We start from the raw sequence: 15,462 nt of genomic DNA, 5'->3' as shown, positions 1-15,462 counted from the left end.
GTTGTTGCAGTAGAAATCAATTACGTAGAATCTAGAAAGTAATTGATTGTCTAAATATTTGCATCCTCCATTGTAGCATGAAATGCGATGAATTTTTCATCAACACGTAACATTGGTAACCCGATTGCTATTTTCTGTGCCTTGACAGATCTCCATGTGCGGCGAACGTGTGTAGGTGTTTGTGATGTTTATTTGCTAATTTTGAAGTTGCTCCGTCGAGTGCTCGAAGAGCCGTCGTCCCCGATCACTTCCCTTGATGCAGCAGAACCGCCGTCAATTGCATTGTGATTTCGCCAAATTCGGAACATTTAGTTCGCCCGCGGCCGAATAGTTTCGTGATAAACAAGGAATTGTGTGAATGTCCGGAAGAGTCAGCATTCTTCCAGCCCCGAGCAAGTTACTATGAGCGAGGATGACAGGGACATCGACATCGAGAGCGACGTACGTGAAATGAATAATTTGCAATTCAGGCAATGTAGCACCGCCGTCAGTAATGGTTGTTGTTGCGTTTTGTTTTCTTGCAGGAAGAAAATGACTCCGACCCACGACCGCCGCCGCGCAATGCAATTAATCCCAGCTACTCACAGGTAACTGCGTGGAGTTTGTTTTGTTGATGGCAGACGTGAGTTCTGTGTGCGCCCGACGGCCAGCCCGGGAACTGAGTCGTTCACGTGTCACGTGTTCGGGGCCCGTGTTCGACCGTTAGCACTTGCAAAATGTGTGCCAATAACATTTGCTTTCCGCTTGACCAACCAAGGGACTTAGGGCGAGGCCTTGCTGTTTATCTTTTGCTAATTTATCGGAAAACAGCTCAGGGCGGAATTCCCAAACTCTCTCGCTTGGCCGCACTGGAGAGGTTGGTCGACAATGAGTATCGGGTGTGATAGGAAAAACCAAATAACGCAGGCCACAGCAATCATTTTGCTTTCCAAGTCTAAACCCAAAAGGGATGATGTCTGCGGAATGTATAAAACGCAAACACGATTTTGTATTTTTTTTCTAAATCCCATTAAATTGTCAAGCGCTTGTCATTTAGCAATATAAACTGCGTAAAAATACATTTCTGTTGTGTAAAATGAAGGTTTTGGCAGGAGTCAACTAAGCACGAAGATTCCTAGCACCAACTTAATTTGGAATGGTCAACGTGGAGCCAGTCCCACTTCCAAATTATTTTGTGTACGTTGATCTTTTAGAACGGCAGACAACCTTCACCTCACTCGAAAGAGCAAAGGTCGAGGAAATCGTAAGCTGTTTGTGAGTTTGAGGTGGGGGAGAGGCAAAGCCTCTGAGCACTTAGACCTTAGTAGTCCATTGTACTCGATTCCCCCGTCTAGCGAAATATCCCGGACTCGTTTATGTATCGCAGGATTTCCGTCAGTGGATGTGATGCTATCCACTGCAATTGGAGCACATTCATCATCAACGGCGCAACAACCGGTATCCGGTCCAGGCCTGCCTTAATAAGGAACTCCAAACTTCCCGGTTTTGCGCTGAGGTCCACCAATTCGATATCCCTAAAAGCTGTTTGGCGCCCTGACCTACGCCATCACTCCATCTCATGCAGGGTCTACCTCGTCTTCTTTTTTTACCATAGATATTGCCTTTAGAGACTTTCCGGGTTGGATCATCCTCATCCATACGGATTAAGCGACCCGCCCACCGTTACCTATTGAGCCGGATTTTATCCACAACCAGACGGTCATGGCATCGCTCATAGATTTCGTCGTTATGTAGGCTACGGAATCGTCCATCCTCATGTAGGGGGCCAAAAATTCTTCGGAGGATGCTTCTCTCAAACGCGGACAAGAGTTCGCAATTCTTCTTGCTAAGACCCCAAGCCTCCGAGGAATGCATGAGGACTGGCAAGATCATAGTCTTGTACAGTAAGAACTTTGACCCTATGGTGAGACGTTTCGAGCGGAACAGTCTTTGTAAGCTGAAATAGGCTCTGTTGGCTGACAACAACCGTGCGCGGATTTCATCATCTTAGTTGTTATCGGTTGTGATTTTCGACCCTAGATAGGAGAAATTGTCAACTTTCTCAAAGTTGTATTCTCCTATCTTTACTCTTCCTGTTTGACCAGTGCGGTTTGATGCTGTGGGTTGGTTCTTCTTCGGTGCTGACGTTGCCAACATATATTTTGTCTTGCCTTCATTGATGTGCAGCCCAAGATCTCGCGCCAATCGTCGCCTGCTCGATCTGGATGAAGGCAGTTGGTACGTCTCGGGTCGTTCTTCCCATGATGTCGATATCGTCAGCATAGGCCAGTAGTTGGGTGGACTTAAAGAGGATCGTACCCCTTGCATTTACCTCGGCATCACGGATCACTTTCTCGAGGGCCAGGTTAAAGAGGACGCATGTTAGGGCATCACCTTGTCGTAGACCGTTCTTATTTTTCTTCAGCCTTTGTCCCGTTCACAAGCGGGGTCGGCTCGTCGTGATCGGCTTCGCCATTTGGCTCTATCGAATGCCTGATCTGGGTGCAATCTCGAGGCTTTCAAATCCCCATCCAGCGTATCAAGCCACCGTTGCTTAGGTCTGCCTTTTGGTCGTTTACCATCGAATTCTCGTTTGCACGAATTGCGTGACCATACCATCGAAGACGCCTCTCTCACAACTTTTCCACGATCGGTGCAGCCCCATAACGATCGCGGATATCCTCATTTCGGATGTGATCTAAACGTGTGACGCCATTAGTCCAACGCAACATCTTCGTCTCCATTCCCGCAAGACGCCGTTCATTGTCTTTTATGGTCGGCCAACACTCAGAACCATAGCGAGCGACTGGACGGACGACATTGCGGTAAATTTTAGATTTGAGACGTTCGTTGATATGTCGATCACAGAGGACACCAGTTGTGGAACGCCACTTCATCCAGGTTGCGTTTAATGCGTGAAGCAATTTCATAACGCAGTTCTCCATTGGCTGATAGCGTTGACCCGAGGTATTTAAATCGCTCAATTCTAGGCAGATCACTGCCGCTGACAGTGATTGTGTCTGTTTCATGGGGATCGGTCGTCAAAAATTCAGTTTTGTTTAAATTCAATCTGAGACCGTATTGCATGAGGCGATCATTCTATTTTTGAACAAGTTGCTCGAGATCATTTTTGCTATCAGATGCTAGGAAAACATCATCTGCATAAAGCAGTGTGTAGGGCGCTGGACGTTGGATATCCCGTGTGACGGTGTCCATAACAAGGACAAAGAGGAGTGGTGAGAGGGCACTTCCTTGATGAACACCAACAGAGACACGAAGCGGTTTTGATACACCCGCCATGCTTCGAACTTTACTTTTCGGATCGTGGTAGAGCAATTGAACTCAGCGCACGACTTCTTCTGGCACGAAGTGTTGTCGTAAAGCATACCAGATGAGTTCGTGTGGTACACGGTCAAACGCTTTCTCTAGATCCAGAAAGGCAATGTAAAGAGGGCGATGCTTCTCACGGTGTTTCTCCATGAGTAACCGCGCAGCGTGTATTGCGTCAGTAGTTCCGCAGTTCTTGACAAATCCGGCTTGATTCACGGTTATTTCAATGATTTCGCGAATACGGTTGTCAAGAATGCGTTCAAAAATCTTCATGGTATGGGAAAGTAACCGGATCGGACGGTAATTTGAACATTCTGCTGGGCTACCTTTCTTTTTCCATATTGGAACAGTGGTACTTTCTTGCCAGTCAGATGGTGTTCTTCCTTCCTGAATAACCCGGTTAAAGAATTCACTGAGCCACAGTGTTGGGTCCCAGCTCTTCGCTTTCCAGAGCTCAGATGCGATGTCGTCAGGTCCTGTTGCTTTCCCCGATTTCATTTGTTTTATTGCCTCCTCGACTTCAGGTGCGCTGACTGGTGGAACTGCTCCAAATGTCGGCAATGATTGTGGAAGTGGAGAATGAGCAAATTCTTCAGTTGAAACCTGCTCGAAGTATTCTCGCCATCTATCCGTTGCGGCTCGACGGTTGGTAAGCAAAGTACCGTTCTTGTCATTAACACAACAGAAGTGTTCGATATCCTGTGTGCGTTCATCACGGCTTTTAGCAAGTCGATACAGATCTCTCTCGCCATCCCGAGTGTCCAATTTATCGTAAAGATTTTTGAAATGGTTCGCTCGGGTGACAGCGACCGCTTTCTTTACTTCCCGGTTGGCTTTCTTATAAATTTACCAATTAGCAGGCGTTTTATCGTCGAGAAATTTGTGGTAGAGGCGTTTCTTTTCACGGACCTTCATTTCAACATTATCATTCCAAAGCCAAGTATCTCGGTTGATGTACCGCTTACCCGGCTTGGTGACCCCGAGGGTTGCAGAGGCCGCTTTGTGGATCGTGTCTTTCATTTGATTCCATGATTCTTCCACATTCGTAATGGGTGGCAATCGTATGAGTGAGACCGTTTCTTCTTTCTTCTCACCAAATCGCCACCATTTAATGCGCGGCGGGCCAGTGCGTTCCTCACGCTGTTTTATCGGTGGCTTAATTCGCAGGACGGCAATCAACGGCCGATGTTGAGGTGCGATGGTCTCATAGGGAACGACTTTGCAATCAGTGACAGTGGTAAAATGTTGGCGTCTTATGAGAATATAGTCGATTTGCGTTTTATTGTTCCCACTATAAAATGTGGGAAGATGAGACAATCGTTTGATGAGCCATGTATTCATAAGTACAAGGTCATGGGTGTCCGCAAAATCGATTATACGCTCGCCACCTTCATTGCGCGCTCCGAACCCCTTTCCCCCATGCCACCTGTTACCGTCTGCCTTTTCACCCACATGACCATTAAGGTCGCCGGCAATGATTATGTAATCGTCAGCAGGCACGTGACAAGTCTTTTCATCGAGAAGTTGCCAGAAGGCATCTTTCTCGGCATCAGGTCGACCTGTCTGTGGTGCATACGCGGTGGAGAAGTGAATAGTGCGATCAGCTGATATAATGGTGAGCTTCATCAGCCGATCATCAAATCGTTCGACTTCTTTAATGGCATCACGGAAACCCTCTGAGATTGCAATGCCAACACCATGTTGAGTGTGTGGGTTACCAAAATAGAGAAGTTTGTAGCCATTTTTACCGCATTCGTTTTCAATGTCACAGCTGTTGGCACCAGACCATCGGGTTTCTTGCAGAGCGCAGATGTCAATGCACCTTTTCCGAAGGGCTCTTACGAGTTCCTCCGTCTTTCCAGTTAGGGTACCAACATTTAGCGTGCAGACCGTTGTTGATGTCGAATGGTCTTGAGAGTGATCCTGCTGCTTTTATCTGGCCTCGCACGTTGGTCAGGGTCAGCCTAGTCAGTCTTATCAATTTCGTTGGGATATCGAATTCTATGCTATCATAGGCGGCTTTAAAGTCGATGAACAGATCGTGCAACTGTTGTCCATATTCCAACAGTTTTTCCATCGCTTGCCGCACAGAGAAAATCTGTTCCGATTTGCCTAGACTGAAACCTCTTTGGTATGAGCCAATGATGTTCTAGGCGGATGGGGCTATCCGGCCTAGCAAGATAACGGAGAATATCTTATAGATGGTACTCAGCAACGTGATACCTAAATAATTGCTGCACTGTGTGATATATCCCTTTTTATGTATGAGACAGATAATGCCTCTTTGCCAATCGTCAGGCATTGATTCGCTGTTCCATACCTTGAGCACAAGCTGATGAACCACTTGGTGTAACTGGTCGCCTCCATATTTAACCAATTCGGCTATAATTCCATCGGCTTCTGGCGACTTATGATTTTTTAGCCGATGAATTGCACGGACTGTTTCTCCTAAATTTGGTGGTGGCAGTATTTGTTCGTCGTCTTCAATTGGCGAGACCTCCAACTCGCCGATGTTATGGTTGTTTAGTAGCTCATGAAAGTACTCAACCCATCGCTCCAATATGCCCATTCTATTGGAAATCAGATTTCCCTCTTTGTCTCGGCAGGATGAGCGTGGAGGTGTATAAGGCTTCATCCTGCTGACTTGTTGGTAAAACTTCCGTGCGTGATACGGTTGCTACCTGTACTTTTCTAATTCACAGACTTGTTGGTCCTGCCAGGCTTCCTTTTTCCGTCTGTGAAGTCGCTTCTCCGCTCGACGGAGTTCGTGATAAGTCTCTGCGCGTGCCCGCGTTCTTTGAGAATGCAACATTACTCGGTATGCGGCATTCATCGTCAAACCAGCCGTTCCGACTCCTTTTGCGGCTGGGGTCAATGTTGTGGCCGTATCAATGATAACGTTCTTCAGGTGTTTCTGAAGCTCATTTGTCGATGCTTCATCTCTAGGTCCTCTGTTAACTGCGGTTATTGCGGCATCCATTTCCCTCTTATAGGTGTCGCGGAAGGTTGTGTTGTGGATGGCTCCAGTGTTCACTCTCACCTGATTGTCAGAGGGGATTCTGGGTGGTGTTGTTATTCGAGCTCGGAACACTATGCCAACGAGATAGTGATCCGAATCTATATTGTCGTTGCCGGGTTCGTTGTTGTGTAATCCGTCCAGTCCGAGGCTCCTGTTGTGGCTTCGTAACAAGTTGTTTTCCGTGTATGGTTGTCAGCCCTACCCAACTCCCACAATTTGTCCCGTTTTTTTGAGCGCGGGAGACTCGCCTTCATTCTTCTTCGTCTGCAGCTTTTCGTTAAGAAAGAGCTCCCAGCGGTCATCACGTGTAGGTGGAGATAGGGTTTGGTAGTAGAGCTGTTGGTGTTGGTTCAGCAGGCATTTTTCAGGTTTTATGCTCCATCGTGGGTACCAATCCACGTTTCGCCCTGGGACCTATACTACCCTTTGATCATCAGCACATTAGCACCAAAAATCTGATGTCTGATGCGTCCGTACGCGGGGCACTCACATAGAAAATGTTCCGTGGATTCCGCTTCCTCTTTACAGGATAGACACGTACCATCTTGTAATTCCTATTCTGAACATATGGCCAGTCATAATGTCCACAATACTTTTGCAAGTCTTCCTGCTTTTCGACAAGATAAACTTTGCAGCATGTTTGTAAGGTTCTCACATTATGGGAAGCTTCCCAGATTTTGATAGCAGCATCAGCCAATGTTACCGACACCCCAATTGCTGGTTCCGGTCCGGGCAGGGGGAAAGTTGAAGCCTCTTTTGCTAAGGCATCCGAGATTTCATTTGCTCTACACCACAATGACCAGGTACCCAGAGTAAATCTACCGTATTGAACTAAAAACAGAATTCAATCAGTTTTAACATTCTTGAATGCTTTTGAAGTAATCAAAGTACTACTCAACCCCCTCAGTGCTAGATTCAGTTCTCCCAATGACTCTTCCAATGCCCTGTGCCCCCCACGTCCTTTTCTTTCCCGTAGATTTAATCGAATTAGTCTATGAGCTGCTCTCATTGCAGGTCTCTGAGTAAACAAATCCAAGGGCTGCACATTGAGTAATGCATTCACAGTTTCGCCGGATGTGGTGCTCATTGCACCGGAGACAACCTAAACACACCGTTCTTTGAACTTTGGCTAGTTTACAGCGAAAACTCTTCTGTTTCACCTTAACCCATCACACTACGGATGCATAAGCAAACATCGACCTAATGATAGCAACATATATCCACATTACTACCTGAGGGCTAAGTCCCCATATCCAGGCAAAGGTCCGCCTACACGGCCCATAAGCTGTAAGAGCTCGTTTCATTTAGGGCGTGCGACTTTAACGCCTTCTCGCGAATGTGACGCTCAACCAGTCTCCCCAGACATTTCAGCAAAAATGGTATGGTATAGGCTGATTTGCCTGAAGTTCTTTGGATTAGAATAGTCACCTTTCCCAGGCTTTGTTATGCAGACTACCTTCACCTTCTGCCAAGAGGAAGACACCTAGCCCAGGGCAAGACATCTTCAAAAAATATTTCTTAGAATTTGCTCTAAGTGCTCTATACTCTTCTTTAGCATCGCTGGGTAGATGTCATTCATACCAGGTGCTTTGAAATGTTCAAATGATAGTACAGCAGCTTTCGCTTTTTCACTAGTAACAACCGCTCTCGCAGTGTCCTAATTCCCCTTGCAACACCTTCGTGCTGAAGGTTTTGCAGAAACCGCCAATTCTCTTCTTCCCACTTCTGAGACCTGTTTTTCCGGGTGGTGTTCTTCTAAGAGAGTCTGTGTAGACTCGTTCTCGTCGGCTAGAAGCCCTTCCAAGTTCACGGAGTCCGAGCTGCATGGATTTATTTTCACATACCGAAATTAGACCAGTTGCGTCCACATTATCAGCTTCCCTTTCTTCTGCTTTCCCGGGTACAGACGAAGGAGAAAGTTCTAACAGGCAAGCCTGTAGTCCCTTTTTCTTTGCGACTAAAGTTTCCTTCCTCCCCCATATTTTAGAAGAGTTAGGTAACAATGTCACCGACCAACCAGCCGTAGTCAGATTTCCAGCTCCTCTCATTAAGGGAGTTGTTGTACTATCTTTTTGGTTGACCGCGCCGTAGACACCGGGTGTAGGTTTTCCACTGAAGTGGAGAGTCTGTTTTCCACAGATTTCTCCGTGGGGAACATGAATTAGGTGAGGCCTCCGAAATTCGTGCCTCGGCCACGACCTGATTTCTCAAAGTCAGGGGTGGATTCGAAGTCTGTGACTTCTTACCATTTGGAGAGTTACAATCCTCTGTTTCCGTCTTCATGTGTTTTTGGACGCTCTTAGTGTAGTAGTAAACTACCACAAGCCACGACAAGGTGGTAGGCCGCAGAAGCATGGGCTTACGCTCTTGGCAAGGAGTTATATCGTAAGCGTCTCGCGCAAGTACAGAAATGCGGGTGGATTGATCCCCGTTTCCCTTCTTACTAAGGAGCCTCAAGCCATATACAAGGGGGAAAAGCCAAGGAAGGTGGTTGCTCGTGACGAACGACAGCGCACCCTAGATGAGTGGCAGCTCTCTTGGCAAAATGAAATTAGATGCAGATGGACTTTGCCGCTCGTTGGTATCTTTGGTGCATCGCTGAATCGGAAGCATAGTGGGGCTGACTATTTCCTTATTCAGTTCTTAAGTGGGCATGATGGTTTTCAGTCTTATCTGCACAAGATTGGAAAGGCACGATCTCTGGGTTGTGTGTTTTCCAATGGAGTTGTGGACGAAACCCAACCTTTTTTCTCAGACAACATTTTCGCGGAGATGCTGAGGAGCGCTAACAGGTAGAGCCGTGTTGCCCATTACGTTCGGGTCCTTCTCATTGCAAAGAAGATAGAGCTCGACCGGGTGGAGGAGCCAGGGCTTCCTTGAATTGACTGTTCCCTTCCTCCCCTCTCCTCCCGTTGGTGAAAGGAATTCTCTGATTTGGAAACTCCGCAAGGCGGGGGCTAACCCGAAGTAATGTGACAAACGGTTCCAGGCTAGCTCTTTGACGATGGGGAGAGTAAGGTTTAGTTGGTGATCTGTGGACGTAGCGTTGTGGGAGTCCAACACTCTGTACGTAAATGCCCATGCCCACCAAGTAAACCCCCTGTCATCAGAGAACTAGCCTGGTACAGTTTGACGCATTTCTTCGGGCTAGCCTTCCGGCTCTCATGGCCTTGGGAACCTCCAAGTCAGGGAATTCCTTTCACCAACGGAAGGGGATTGGAGGAAGGAAGTTGTTAATTCTGGATACTGCTTGCATTCCGGTCCCTCCATCGGTGGAGCTCAATCTTCTTCGCAATAAGAAGAGCCCGAATAAAATCGGCAACACGACTCCATCTGCCAGCGCTCTTTAGCATCGTCTCTTTAACAATGTTATCTAGAGAGAGCTCCCCTGTGTATCCATAAAGCTGCTAACGAAAGCCGTCCCACTCTTCTGAGACAGTGCGAGAAACACACGTTATTCGCGAAGCTCCCCGTCTCTGGGGGCATCAGCCCATACTCCCGCGCCATAGACCAGAAAAAAGAACTAAGTTGCTCCCATAAAAAGACGGCTCTTAGTAGATATAGGGCCCGTAACTTTCGCCATTAGACGACTTAATGCCGAGACTCCAGCTGCCGCCCTGTCCGCTGCTACTTTGATTTGCTCGAAGAACCTTATCTTTGAGTCGAGCATCAAACCAAGGTATTTAACCGCTGTTTTTTGACTCTATAGTAAACTCGTGGATCGATATTGGACGGTTCGGGATTTTCTTTCTAGTCATAACTTCTTCGGTTTTTTTCCAGCGCAACGCTGAAACCATGAGCAATCATCCATCCGCTTACTCGTCGCATAAATATTCCAAGTTTGCTTTGCGCCTGTTTAACAGTGCGTCCGGCCGGAACGTAGTCTGCACAACCGGCCAGGTGTGACTTTTCTGGCATGTCAAGTCTCAGAAAACTATCGTATGAAGCGTTCCTGAGATCCAGTCTTAGGGTGGATCCCTGTGCTACTCCCGACGTGGTCCTCCTCTGGCTGTCTAGCGGTCAGATAATCCCTTAATATCCACAAGAGATAGCTCGGCACGTGGAATGAGTTTTCTAATGTACCTAGCATATTTAGCCGTCTTACGGAATTGAAGCGTTATGAGGAGTACATCATTCGCCGCCAAAGACCCTATAGGGTTCCAACTGGTCAAGTCATCACATATATGATAGATCTGTAGGAAAATGATGCAAATCCCTAGTGCTTCTTTCGACGTCACTGGGGGTATTACAGTCACATCTAAAGGTGTCTGGACACTGTGCCTGACCTTTAAAACCCTCCAGGCGCTTCGCCATGGGTCTATATTTGCCTCTGTTTGAAGAAGTCTCTCTTGCTTCGCTGTATAGATAGCTTGAGGTTTCTTCGAGCTTCCTTTTAGACATGCTGCTTTGCTACATGGTCAATGCTATCTATGGCTCTCTGCGCCGCACGTCTAGCCCGATAACTGCTTTCGCAGACCAATCTGACGTTCCCCTCATTCGAGGATGAACCGGTCTCCAACATGTCCTCGAATTCATTCAACGGCCGACTTGGAAATTGGGTTCACTTATTTTAGCCTTTTGCTGGACACTTGCCGCTGCGGCAATATGTTCGCTCCATGTTGGATCTTGCTTACATTTCCCTCCAAGTCTTTGACATCCAGTTGTTAGAAACGATTATCGCCTCGGGGCGAATCCTCATTCTCTCCTTCTTCTTTTTAGGCTTTGCCTAATTTTGGCCCAACTGTAACATACCTTTTGGTCAGACATCGGTTCCCTTGGCAGCACTAGTGTTTCAAACCCTATTTTACGCCTACCGATGTAATGGGCCGCTTTCTAAGCTTCCTTATTTCTTGGGAACCTGCTAATTTCCTGAATGTTCGTCGTCTCTTTTCTGAACTGTTTCCTCTGTCCATCCACGAATATTCGGTTGGGTGACACCTGTTTTGACATACATAGAACACGAATGACTCTCACCACAGGGTTGATTGCTTGGTTTACTTGTGTTTGGCTTTGTTCAATTCCGACAACTCAACAATGTTCGCTCCAAGGTAAATGAAGGATGCTCTTCCAGGTTTGATTTCTAATTCACAGTCTCTTTCTCCAGAGTGACCTCCATTTTACTTTCCGCAGATTTTGGGGCATTATAGATATTGAATATTGAAAGGGATCTCATAATGAGTTTCTCCTAAATGGACCCGGTACTCGATCTTGAGAAACCTCTCATAGCCCCTTACGTTCCAATGCTGCTGGTGTTACTGTGGCTTGACACGCCCACCTTTCTCCTTTTCCATCGACTTCTTTCTGCGCTTTTGTCATGAGTGTTCTAGGTAGCCACGAGCTCGATTTAAGCCCTCACGTGTCTAAGCTGCTTTTAGCATCAGATGCAATGGTGACCAAGCTGTCTACAATCAAAGCACTGCAGTCGAGGTATGTCAACGACAAGCAGCCTACTTGTCCACTCCGAAAGGCCCCGGTACGCACAGTTCCGAGCGTAAATTTCCACCATCTCTCTTCTTCCATTTTGGCTTTTTTTATTCTAGGTGACTTTCCCATAGCCATTTTTGTCCACGGGTGGGCGGTTTCTTCCCACCTTCCCGATCTGCGCATAGAAATGCCCGTGAACACACACCTCCGAATGCGTATAAGTGCATATTCATACGCAGCATCCCCTTATCCACACAGAGTGACGCGCCTGATGAGAAATTTAGCAACTCCATCTATCTGTCTGTCACACATACTTTTCTTAGAAAGGCTGCACCCATTGAGATGAAATTTGGTGGGAAGGCGGGGACTGTGAACGCCCACATATATAGTGATTTACATCCTTCTACGTTGAGTACATACAAAAGAGGGGTGTATTTTTTTCACCAAATACAGTTGTGGGAAGGTATCAAATCAAAAGTCCCGAACAGCATATTCTAAAACCGGTGCCATTTCTGCCAGGACAAGTGGCGGGGATCGCTAGTCATCAGATTTCCTGCAACTAACAAAGGAGACATCCCAAGTTTCCATTTACTTCCCGACTTCTAACGGGTATTTTCAACGGCACATCGAAAGTCATGGAAAGAAATGTGATCGAAACAGATGGCTGATGTTGAAAAGGAATGGAATATTCCTGGAATTTGTGTTGCTGTAAATGTACCAACAACAAACACTGTTACCAATTTATTTTTCTTTCTCACAGTTTTCCTTTTGCTGTTTGTGCCACTAATTCAATGTAGCGAGCTGTAGACTGACACACCTATCAAACGACATAATTTCTTCTTTTTTTTTCAGGCCGAAAAGCGGGCTCATCACAATGCTCTAGAGCGAAAGAGGCGCGATCATATAAAAGACAGTTTTACGTCATTACGTGAAGCGGTTCCATCACTTCAAGGCGAAAAAGTAGTTAGTTTCCATTATGGTCGCTCAATCCATTACTAAACTGTTGCTTATCCTTTTAGCCAAGTAGAGCACAAATACTCAAAAAAGCAGCCGAGTACATTCAGTTTATGCGGCGGAAAAATCAAGCACATCAACAAGATATCGAAGACCTGAAAAAACAAAATAACGCATTAGAGTCACAAAGTAAAAATGAAGCCTCTGTTAATGTGAATAATGTACTATGACATTTTACCTTTACAGTACGGCAACTGGAAAAGGCGAAAGATTCATTTTCAGACCAAATGGCAGACCGGATCAAGTCAGAACCAGAAAGTTCGGATGATGATGAAAATCACATGAATGGACGCCGGAGTAAAAAGATGAAGTCGTCAGCTTATCACTGAATGCTATTGGTCAAGGATTAACCGCAAGCTGAAATCAAAGAATGGAAATGATCAAAATAAATCCATAGAAACGTTCAGGAATTAAATGGCGATTGTATATTTCATTCATTTTTCTAGTTGACGGATAATAATGACTTTTGTAAAGCCTGCATACACTATTAATTTTTAGGGATATTTTTGTGCAAAATATAATAAATTATTTTAAGATGATCTTGTCGGTTCCTTAATGCCATACATTTCTCGATGTAACAGAATTTTACGAGCTGTTCAGGCTAAATTATAGTGTAATCCAGGTTGTATACACTGGCACAGCTGGGTCAACAACAGACTTTCGTTCTAGGGCAGAATCAATTCATCAGACGCCGTACCGCCTCTGCCCTGGGAGCAGGATGACCGAAGCGATTTGCAGGCCTTATGCGGTCCCTTTAAAATAATTGACAAGAAAAAAGGCATCGGTGAGCGAGGCACTAAGTGGAATCTGCGCTACCTGAAGAAAAGTCTGCATCTCAAGAAAAGAGGGCATCATAGATCAATGCTCCCAAGAAAGAAGGAATCTCAGGTAGGTTAGAAGCAAAGGTAGGAGCCAGGAAACCCTGTGTTAGCTAGCCAGCACAGCCAAGAGTCTTCTTCTTTCTTCTTTTTCTTCAGCCTTTGTCCCGTTCACAAGCGGGGTCGGCTCGTCGTGATCGGCTTCGCCGTTTGGCTCTATCGAATGCCTGATCTGGGTGCAATCTCGAGGCTTTCAAACCCCATCCAGCGTATCAAGCCATCGTTGTTTAGGTCTGCCTTTTGGTCGTTTACCATCGAATTCTTGTTTGCACGAATTGTGTGACCATACCATCGAAGACGCCTCTCTCGCAACTTTTCCACGATCGGTGCAACCCCATAACGATCGCGGATATCCTCATTTCGGATGTGATCTAAACGTGTGACGCCACTAGTCCAACGTAGCATCTTCGTCTCCATTACCGCAAGACACCGTTCATTGTCTTTTATGGTTGGCCAACACTCCGAACCATAGAGAGCGACCGAACGGACGACATTGCGGTAATTTTTAGATTTGAGACGTTCGTTGATACGTCGATCACAAAGGACACCAGTTGTGGAACGCCATTTCATCCAGGTTGCGTTAATGCGTGAAGCAATTTCATAACGCAGTTCTCCATTGGCTGATAGCATTGACCCGAGGTATTTAAATCGCTCAGTTCTGGGCAGATCACTGCCGCTGACAGTGATTGTGCCTGTTTCATGGGGATCGGTCGTCAAAAATTCAGTTTTGTTTAAATTCAATCTGAGACCGTGTTGCATGAGGCGATCATTTCATTTTTGAACAAGTTGCTCGAGATCATTTTTGCTATCAGATGCTAGGAAAACATCATCTGCATAAAGCAGTGTGTAGGGCGCTGGACGTTGGATATCCAGTGTGACGGTGTCCGTAACAACGACAAAGAGGAGTGGTGAGAGGGCACTTCCTTGATGAACTCTAACAGAGACACGAAGCGGTTTTGATACACCCGCCATACTTCGAACTTTACTTTTCGGATCGTGCGCTGGGTTCAGCACGAGTTCTTCTGGCATGAAGTGTTGTCGTAAAGCATACCAGATGAGTTCGTGTGGTACACGGTCAAACGTTTTCTCTAGATCCAGAAAGGCAATGTAAAGAGGGAGATGCTTCTCACGGTGTTTCTCCATGAGTAACCGTGCAGCGTGTATTGCGTCAGTAGTTCCGCAGTTCTTGACAAATCCGGCTTGATTCACGGTTATTTCAACGATTTCGCGAATACGGTTGTCAAGAATGCGTTCAAAAATCTTCATAGTATGGGAAAGTAACCGGATCGGACGGTAATTTGAACATTCTGCTGGGCTACCTTTCTTTTTCCATATTGGAACAGTGGTACTTTCTTGCCAGTCAGATGGCGGTCTTCCTTCCTGAATGACCCGGTTAAAGAATTCACTGAGCCACAGTGTTGGGTCCCAGCTCTTCGGTTTCCAGAGCTCAGATGCGATGTCGTCAGGTCCTGTTGCTTTCCCCGATTTCATTTGTTTTATTGCCTCCTCGACTTCAGTTGCGCTGACTGGTGGAACTCCTCCAAATGTCGGCAATGATTGTGGAAGTGGAGGATGAGCAAATTCATCAGTTGAAATCTGCTCGAAGTATTCTCGCCATCTATCCGTTGCGGCTCGACGGTTGGTAAGCAAAGTACCGTTCTTGTCATTAACACAACAGAAGTGTTCAATATCCTGTGTGCATTCATCACGACTTTTAGCAAGTCGATACAGATCTCTCTCGCCATCCCGAGTGTCCAGTTTATTGTAAAGATTTTTGAAATGGTTCGCTCGGGTGACAGCGACCGATTTCTTTGCTTC

At 46.3% G+C, this 15,462-nt stretch overlaps 1 protein-coding gene across 4 annotated transcripts; it reads left to right on the top strand.

Annotated features, from left to right (window-relative positions):
* The first annotated feature begins 148 nt into the window (after positions 1–148).
* Positions 149–13,305, top strand: LOC119660346 (protein max). Of its 4 annotated transcripts, none has more exons than XM_038068838.1 (5): positions 149–441; positions 525–587; positions 12,605–12,715; positions 12,772–12,895; positions 12,953–13,305. In XM_038068838.1, exons 1-5 carry the CDS (start codon positions 403–405, stop codon positions 13,093–13,095), a joined length of 480 nt encoding a protein of 159 aa, XP_037924766.1. In that variant the 5' UTR covers positions 149–402; the 3' UTR covers positions 13,096–13,305. The 4 variants fall into 4 exon arrangements, with proteins under 4 accessions (XP_037924766.1, XP_037924767.1, XP_037924769.1 ...); XM_038068839.1 differs by having other exon boundaries at positions 12,605–12,712; positions 12,953–13,300; XM_038068841.1 differs by lacking the exon at positions 525–587 and having other exon boundaries at positions 12,605–12,712.
* Positions 13,306–15,462: the final 2,157 nt, after the last annotated feature.

This window comes from Hermetia illucens, chromosome 6 (genome assembly GCF_905115235.1).
Source record: "Hermetia illucens chromosome 6, iHerIll2.2.curated.20191125, whole genome shotgun sequence".
NCBI classification, from domain to species: Eukaryota; Metazoa; Arthropoda; class Insecta; order Diptera; family Stratiomyidae; genus Hermetia; species Hermetia illucens.
This window is presented reverse-complemented; position numbering and strand designations above follow the sequence as displayed.